The sequence below is a fragment of the Synchiropus splendidus genome, chromosome 13 (genome assembly GCF_027744825.2).
Source record: "Synchiropus splendidus isolate RoL2022-P1 chromosome 13, RoL_Sspl_1.0, whole genome shotgun sequence".
NCBI lineage: Eukaryota > Metazoa > Chordata > Actinopteri > Syngnathiformes > Callionymidae > Synchiropus > Synchiropus splendidus.
The window spans coordinates 7,238,746-7,247,528 of record NC_071346.1 but is presented as its reverse complement, the minus strand read 5'-3'; the positions used below and the strand labels follow the sequence as shown (position 1 = coordinate 7,247,528).

The 8,783-nt window shown below is 47.0% G+C and overlaps 1 protein-coding gene across 2 annotated transcripts; it reads left to right on the top strand.

Annotated features, from left to right (window-relative positions):
• Positions 1–300: 300 nt before the first annotated feature.
• onecut3b (one cut homeobox 3b) lies at positions 301–8,335 on the top strand. 2 transcript variants are annotated; one of them, XM_053883153.1, is made up of 3 exons: positions 301–1,381; positions 4,778–4,871; positions 7,970–8,087. In XM_053883153.1, the coding sequence occupies exons 1-3, from the start codon at positions 301–303 to the stop codon at positions 7,974–7,976; spliced, it is 1,182 nt and encodes a 393-aa protein (XP_053739128.1). In that variant the 3' UTR covers positions 7,977–8,087. The 2 variants fall into 2 exon arrangements, with proteins under 2 accessions (XP_053739128.1, XP_053739127.1); XM_053883152.1 differs by lacking the exon at positions 4,778–4,871 and having other exon boundaries at positions 7,970–8,335.
• Positions 8,336–8,783: the final 448 nt, after the last annotated feature.

Genomic DNA, 8,783 nt, shown 5'->3' with positions numbered 1-8,783 from the left:
ACATTTTGCTCGCGCCCGCCACCGATTTTAAATACAGCGCGCGCGCTCCCGCGTCTCTGACAGAGCGCTGCTGGACCGCAGATGAGCTCGAGCCACGGACGGAGACAGAGCCAGGGAGCCGCGGAGCGCGCGGTTCTCTTCCTGCTGGACCAATGAGAGACTTTTAATCAATGGATCGGTGTTTAAACGCTTTGCTCATTTCGTCGCTTCAGGACGGATAGGGGTTCGAGGGAGCGCGCGCCTCGGAGTGGGAGACAGGAGCGAGAGGGCGGGGAGGGTGGGACATATATTGTTTCAGTGATGGAGCTCACCATGGACAATCTCCACAGCGTCTCCTCGCACTCCCAGGTCGGGGACCTGATGAGTTCTCCACACGCCCGGCCGTCGCCGTCTCCCAGCACCTCCTCCCGGAATCTGGCGTCGCACGCCCCCGGCACGCGCTCGGCCATGGTGTCCGGGATGGCGTCCATCCTGGAAGGCTCCAGCGGGGACTACCGGACTGACCCGTCCGCGCTGTCCGGACACTTGCACCCGTCGATCAGCATGTGCGACACCGGGATGAGCCTTAGCAACACTTACACCACCCTGACCCCCCTCCAGCATCTACCTCCAATATCCACGGTCTCGGAGAAGTTCCACCACCCGCACTCGCACCACCACGCTGCCGCGCACCAGCGACTCTCCGCCGGGAACGTCAGCGGCAGCTTCACGCTGATGCGGGACGACCACCGGGGTCTCGCCTCCATGGGAAACCTATACAATCACTACCCGAAGGAGATGTCCGGCATGGGCCACGGCTCGCTGTCCCCGCTCTCCAGCGGACTGGGATCTTTGCACAACCCGCAGCAGCCTCCGCTCTCCTCCTACGGTCCAGGTCCGCATCTCTCCACCGACGCCAAAATGCTGTCCCCGGTGTCGGGGTTCGAGTCGCACGCCTCCATGCTGTCCCGCAGCGACCAAGAACACTTGGCGAGAAGTTTAGGAGGTCACGGCCACAGCATGATCTCCAACCTGAACGGGATGCACCACCACCACCCGCACTCCCACCTCCACTCTCAGCCGAGCAGCGCGGTGATGCTGGGTGAGCGGGACAGACACGGGCACGGGTCGGGCCACGGGGTATCAGGGTCCGGCATCCAGGCTGAGGAGATAAACACCAAAGAAGTGGCTCAGAGGATAACAGCCGAGTTAAAGCGATACTCCATCCCGCAGGCCATATTTGCCCAGAGGATCTTGAGTAGGTCACAAGGAACTTTGTCGGACCTGCTGCGCAACCCCAAACCCTGGAGTAAACTCAAGTCGGGCCGGGAGACCTTCAGGAGAATGTGGAAGTGGCTGCAGGAGCCCGAGTTCCAGAGGATGTCGGCACTGAGGCTGGCAGGTAAGATACTAACCCCTCGCTGCTCACGACTCGATCACCCTCATCCTGAAACTTCAAATCTAAGTTCAGCACCAAGGAGAGCTCAACCCGCAGAACTACCAAAGCGCTCGACTCACAAGCCAGATTTCCAGTATATAGAAAAACATAACGCACCACATTGCATCAACATGCTTCAGTATAATTCATTACTTTTAGGTTTTGTTCATCCTCGTGGCCCCACTACCCTCCACCATGGGTCCAACGGTAGATGACCCTCGGCTGCCTGATCAATAACCCACATCCAAGGATAGTACAGCGCACAGTTAATATACATCCCATAAACTCTTATCACACTTTTACACTCGAGGATTTTGACACATGTAGACCACCTCTCTATTTCAAAGAAAGGAAAGTGTTTGATGAAATATTGATTGGACCTCGGATGTGCACCAGACAGAGGAAACAGACTTCAAACATGACATAGAATAAACCGCTACAATGCACTGCGCCCTGATGCATTTACATTGACGTTCATTTGGAAATCATATTCCAAACCAAATACATAACATGAGTAAGTCTACATTCATGAAATAATGCCCTTTCATGCTTACATGAGTGGAGATAAATTTGTATTTATATGGATCTCTTTCCTATATTGCACAACACACATTTGACTTCCAATATATATTATATTTTTTCGTGTGTAATTTTAATATGTATTGCATGTCAGCCAATGCTCTCTTTAACTGTATATGTGAAAAACCAAATCTTTCTGTTTAGACTTACAGAACACCAGGAGCCCTATATGAATATTTACACTTCGTGTTTGCTCCATTTTATCTACATTGACTTCTCTATCACCCTTTTCCCTCCCCACATCACTCATATCTTGACCTTTCTTCTGATACATTTTACATTTAAATTGCTAAATGGTTAACATTTATCAACGTCTCTTGTCAATATATTCGGTTATCTTAATGTGATTATTAATACTCTGTATCTGCATGGAAAATACATGACTTCTTGAATAACAGAATATTTAAGATATTAGATAGATAGATAGATAGATAGATAGATAGATAGATAGATAGATAGATAGATAGATAGATAGATAGATAGATAGATAGATAGATAGATAGATAGATAGATAGACAGATAGACAGATAGATAGATAGATAGATAGATAGATAGATAGATAGATAGATAGATAGATAGAGGATTAGTATCAGAGGCTGTGAGTGTCATTAATAGTGTTGCTCTGTCCTTTTACTGTTTGCCTGGCTTTGCACATAGAGGATCAATATTGCTGTTTCCCCTTCCCCACCCCCTTCTCTTCCACTCCTCTCTCCCGTTCTCTCTCTATCTATACATTTGTTTCTCCATCTCCCTGCCGCATATGACAGTAATATCACTTTCACCTGACGACACCAGACGGGTTCAGGGAAACCGCTTCATAGATGAGAAACAATATCAGCATTTCCGTCCACTCAGAAACATCATTTGATGCCCATCACACTTGTTTGTCCCATGAAAGATTAATATCCATCCTCGATGTTGCTCATATTTGTGAAAACCCCAAACGGGGAGACTCCAGTCAGATGGAGCGGAGTGTCCAAAAATGAGGAGTGAGGTGTGGATGGAGAGCTGGAAGAGCTGGGAGATGCCATTGATTGAGTGAGGGCAGCCAGGTTTGGCTTTGTGTGAACAGCCAGATAGAGGCAGGCTCGTGAAAGGATCAATACACACCTTAATAATTGATAAGCATAAGCGAGAGAGGGAAGGCAGAGATGCAGAGAGTGCTGCTGCTGGTGCTTGTAACAGCATCTTGTAGGTAAGCAAAGTAAAATCTGCGGTTAGCAGACGAGGACCACACACTATGGCACCGCCTAAACACACAGAGGGGTGTGTAAGCGGATTGTAAAGCCTGTTTTTTTTTACCCCCAAACAAGCCAAGAATGTCAATAGAACACATCTATCTGCGGCGAGCATGAATCAGAAAACCAGCTCAGACTTTCCTCAGCCTCCCAAACAGCCAAAGATCAGAGAGCTTCACACAGCAGACAAAGAGCGTCAGAGCTCGGAGTTGTAATGATGCGCTTTCTGCTCGTGTCAGCGAATCCTCAAAGCGAGCCAAGGTTGGGATGTGACGTCACCTGATGCTCAGAGGTCGCTGGTTTATGGCGTTTTTGGAGTACGTCTTCATGGTGACGTGCGTGTTCGATGTGTGCGTGTGTGTGTTCACGTGCACGCACGTGTGTGACTGGGTTATAGAGTGTGTCTGCGCTATACATTGTTCAGGCTTATCTGACTCGCTCTGAATCGGTATTGATTTCCTCTCTTCTGCTCTCTTCCACGCGCTCACTCTCTCCCCTGCCTCCCCCTTTTCTCCAGTTCTCCCCTTGTGTTACACTTCTGGCTCCAGACCAGGTCCAGCAAAGCTGGTTTTTACTTCCAACTTCACCACTCCCTCCCTCCATGAGACGCCACGCAGCAACATCCGTTAAATATCTGCTCAGTCGTTGGTTTAAAATGACCTGTTTTGTTTATTTAACACGTCCATTTATCTGATAAAACTCTCATACCGACCTCGCCTATTGCGCGCTGCGATATATCTTTCTCAGTTTTTGTATCAATATTTAACTGCCCGGTGGAACAGACATATTCATACGAAGAAAATTAAGTTAAGTAATTAAGTAAAATGAAACTATTTAAAAAGATATTTAGATATTTTGATTTTTAAAAAGTTACATTTCAATTTATTGATTTTTTTCTCATCCACTTTTTTCATAAACACGTTGTTTATTAAATTTTTGTTTTAATGTCTTCAAACATCACGCATCTTCTCCAGCAGTAGTTTTATAGTGAAATTAAATTGGGACGCTTTGGCCACCTGTAACATCCAAAACCTGTTCGTGAAATGAAGATATTTGTTTCAACAAACTTTTTTTTTTATCTGCTCTAAAAAAAATGAGTCATCTGAATTGACGATCAGGAGCTTTATTATATGGCGCTCTTGTTTAATTACCGTCCATGACGGTCAGAAGCGCGCAGACATAAAGAACCGAGCCAGTAATCGGACTGTGTTAAAGACAAGCCGATATCTGATAGCTCGTAAGAAGCTGCCGATCACTTGTCTTAACAAGACAACACTGCCTAAATATCGACAAATAAACTAAAGCTTTCAAATAATTCAATCCTGATCAATCGAAGCTATTTTTCCAGATTCCGCGGCGAGGTTTGGCTCGGCTCCTCCGCCGCTCTCGTGTCACTGCAGACGGGGCTGAAGGAGGGAAGCTCGCCCGGCCCTTTTACTTCCCAACAATGAATAGGCCTATAACCTGATCAATATAATCAATAAGCCTACATCTGAGAGGTGTGACACAGAGTGATTGACGTCAAACTGTTTCTCGCCTGCAGTCGTCCGTCCAGGACGGGAGAGGGCCCGTCTCACCGCACACAGAGCCCGGTCTCAGCCCTCCGTCCCGGCGCCGACTAGCAGCAGCACGGTGCGGTTAGTTCACCGTCTGCCCCTCACTCTCTCATTGTCTTCATCTTATTCCACACACACGCACCTACACCATGACAACGCATCTTTTCTCCCTCAGCCATTTTCCTTCTGTCAACTCATCTAAACACAAACATTTTAATCTGAATGAAAGTTTGTGTTGAAGTTAGTTTCCTTGCGATATTTGTCCATATCACCGCCATCTCACTCAGACGCACATCTATGTCTGTAGATTTTTGTCAGAGTTAGTTTAAAAAAAAATACAGATAGGGTGTATTAAAATATTAATAGCCCCAAATCGAAACTGGATAAAATGAACTGTGAACATAAATAAACGTGTGGTCTCATGATTGTTTGAGTCAATATGAGCGTTGAGGTTTGCACTCAAAAGCGCGGTGCTCCTGCACCATAACCAACATGGCGAGAAGAGCATAAGATCTGTTCCAAAATTGTCAGTTCCAGAATGTCCCCTCTGAGATGAGGTGCAATGGGTAACTAGATTGATAAAGGATCAACATGACAAACAAATATTCTTTAAATTGCCACCAAAATTCAGACATAAAATCACAGCAACAGTACTTTCGTGTGAGTCAATGTTTACTGTGACTCAAGCATGAAGGGGGATCATAAAAAAATAAATGATGATGATAAACAGTGTCTTCTTTTCCTCAGTGGAGGACGTTGTTAGAGGGGCTTTGTAGGGGAGGCTTTGCATCACGTTTCATTAGAACCTCATCTTTAACTCTGACTCACTGTTTGTGTGTTTATCACAGTCTAACCTGATGCATTCACCCCGAAAAGTGGCCCATTCTTTCCCTATCACTCTCCCCAAGTGTCACCCATTTTCTATCGGCAATATAGCAACTGAATCGTAACTGAATTCCTCGTCCATTGTTTACTGGTCAGCTCATACGGCTATGAATATTGTGAAGAGTTTTACGCATCTTTTTGTGCGGCAGCATCCTTGACAGCGCAAACATGACCGAGTGCCACTCGAGACTTCGCTGAGTGTTACTGCGAGCCCTTTGTGAAAAGCTCATTTGATAATGAGGCGGCTAAAGATAGCTCCACGCCTGGTTCTTTCCTCAAGAGAGGCCACTTTAATAAGAAGCCCACTCTTTGACTTCCCTGTGGTCCTATTCATTGCAGTGCCGGGGAATGTTCCACCACACACAGGACTCTCATTTGAAATGGACCTATTGATTATCTGAAATATGTATTGACTAGGTGCAGGTCTTGTGCTAATGCCCTCACTCGGCTTGTCGAAGGCCTCCAGCGTTCAGACCTTCCGGAGCAGAAACCCCAGTGTTGGCAGTGTAAAATGGCCGGTAGCACGAGTTGTTGGAAAACAGGCATTACATATTAAATTATCACTATATTAGCAGTAGCATTCAGTCATTACATTAGAGCGTATTGAGTTGGGTTGGAGACAGCACTTAAAGAGCCGTGAGCAGATTCGGGCTTGGCTGGGTCTGAACCAATTGAATAAACGTTCCATGAAATGGTTCTGAAGTGCGGATCAATCAATATGGTGGCTATCAATCTGAGGGCAAATTAAAACAATTGAGAAACACAACAAGAGGGAAAGAGTTGGAGTCTGGAGGGAAACACAGGGCGACTCTAATGGAGACAAAGGAGGATCAGGCTCGTGTGGGGAACACGGAGTCTGCTGAGGGCAAAACACAGTAATTATGCTTCGCTTGCACTTACAAACATGAACAATGACAAACCAAAACAGTCGCGGGCTCCGATGTGCACGGCCGTATTGATCCGCTGCTCACAGTCAAATCTGTTTACTGCTCTTGTCTAAACCTGCTCTGGAGTCATCAATCATTTGCATACACACTCGCGCTCCACGCCCACATCATGATCGCACACACTCATATATTTCTTTGTTCCTGCGCTGATAAACATTTCTTCCCCAACTGTCTGTCACTGTACGCGCGCTCCCGCGTCCCACTCCCCCGGCTGTGGGCGCGTGACGCGCGGGCGCATGCACGTACACACACACACACACACCACCTCGCGGATCGATGGGGATCGATCGGGTGGGGAAGGGAGCCCTGATTACTGGACCACGTGTTCGGGAGAAAACCGCGGAAAATCGATCATTGCAGCTTTTTAGGGCAGCAGAACAGAACAGACTCCCTCCAGTCTCCACAGCCGGAGCCGACACACACACACGCACACGGACACACACACACACACTGTCAGCACTTCACCCTGGTTCCACCGAGACCAGAACCCAGCCGAACACAACAAGCGCCTTTTCACTGACTGCAAAATACTTTAAATACGTTGATGAAAATAAATACATTTAAAAATATGAATGTTGTCATTTCATGCGAGAAAGTATTCCACATTACATCGCGTGTATTTTGAAGAGAATAACAGATAAATAACACAGTAATAGTGTGAAATTATCAAACGTTACCATCTTGAAATAGTAAATAACCGGTTAATAATTTAAAATATTGTTGTTGAACCAGAAATGCAAAAAAATCCTGTGATATTATTTCACATCCTCATTGCTCAGTCGTGTTGAGAAGTGTGCAACTGATGTGTGTTTTTGGAAGGAGAACCACAGTTAAATCATTAATTGTTGTGCATAATATTCACCAAATTCCTGCCTTTAAAAGCAATGTAACATGATACTACGTGATCTGAAAATGTTCTGTTTCCTCTCACAACACCAGGAAACAAGTCAATGTAGAAACCACATCTATTTCCAGGATTGTTTGATGGGCCACCAACAAGAATTCACATGTATTTCAGGATTGATATTACGTTAGAAAAATGATTTCAATACTACCATTGATGTCAGTTTTCGCCTCTCTTTGCGTAAGATAATAGAAGACGGTGAAACAGAGCTTGTAATTTGGGGGACACAAGACCCTCTAGTTAACCTGCAGGGAGGCTTTTTATATCGTAAAGATCCACTGCCTTAAAAGCCAAACTTGGCTCTGTAAGGAAGACAACAAACATTTGAGCGCTCACCAACATTATTCATGACTGTTGACATCCCCAGCGTGTCATTGTCTATGGCTCCAGTGCAGTGCACAGGAGCTCCTCAGCTCAACCTGGTGTGATGTGTCTCTCTCCAGCATGTAAACGTAAGGAGGAAGACCGAGGACGAGAGCGTAACCAGGTGCCAAAGAAGCAGCGCCTGGTCTTCACAGACCTGCAGCGTCGGACCCTGGTAGCCATCTTCAGAGAGAACCGCCGGCCCTCCAAAGAGATGCAGGTCACCATCTCCCAGCAGCTGGGCCTGGAGCTCTCCACCGTCTCCAACTTCTTCATGAACTCACGCCGCCGTTGTCCGGACCGCTGGGACGCAGAGGAGCACGGTCACAGCGTCCACCACGGCCACGTGCACACGCCTCACAGGAACGACTCCCCCATCCACCCCGGCCCTTCCTCGGTCGCCACCTTCTCCAAAGCCTGACGGTGAACTCGGGGATGGAGAGCTCACGGCTGTCATCCTCATCATCGTCAGTGATCTGAATGTGTTTAGAGCTGAATGTTTCTACGTCTTAAACCAAAGATCCCGTAGCAACTGTCAGTCAGTCAGTCACATGAGGCTCACTCTGAACCAAAGATGAATCACAGAACCTCACCGCTCACGTGTGATCTGGACCTCAAGAAGGTTAGTGCTTACCTTGCTGTCGAGTAGCTGTTCAACACAATCAGACCAAATCAGAGTGATCGACTGCAATTCTCCCATTTCACTAACTGGGCTGATGGGCCGCTGCGCACACGTGTCAAGTGTCTATCAAACGCCCTTTGACCCCTCTAACGGCTGCGCTGCAGTGATTTGGCCATGCGGCGCTAACACCGCCCCCTGCTGGCCATTCAGGGTGAGGTCGATCGATTTGATAACACGATTAAAGGATTTAGAGGCGAAGCCCATAAAACAAA

Excerpts from the sequence above, each read along its gene's own strand:
- onecut3b (XM_053883152.1), top strand. The coding sequence starts at position 301 with ATGGAGCTCACCATGGACAATCTCCACAGCGTCTCCTCGCACTCCCAG. Across the intron at positions 1,382-7,969 it reads GTCGGCACTGAGGCTGGCAG|CATGTAAACGTAAGGAGGAA; the intron begins GTAAGATACTAA and ends GTCTCTCTCCAG.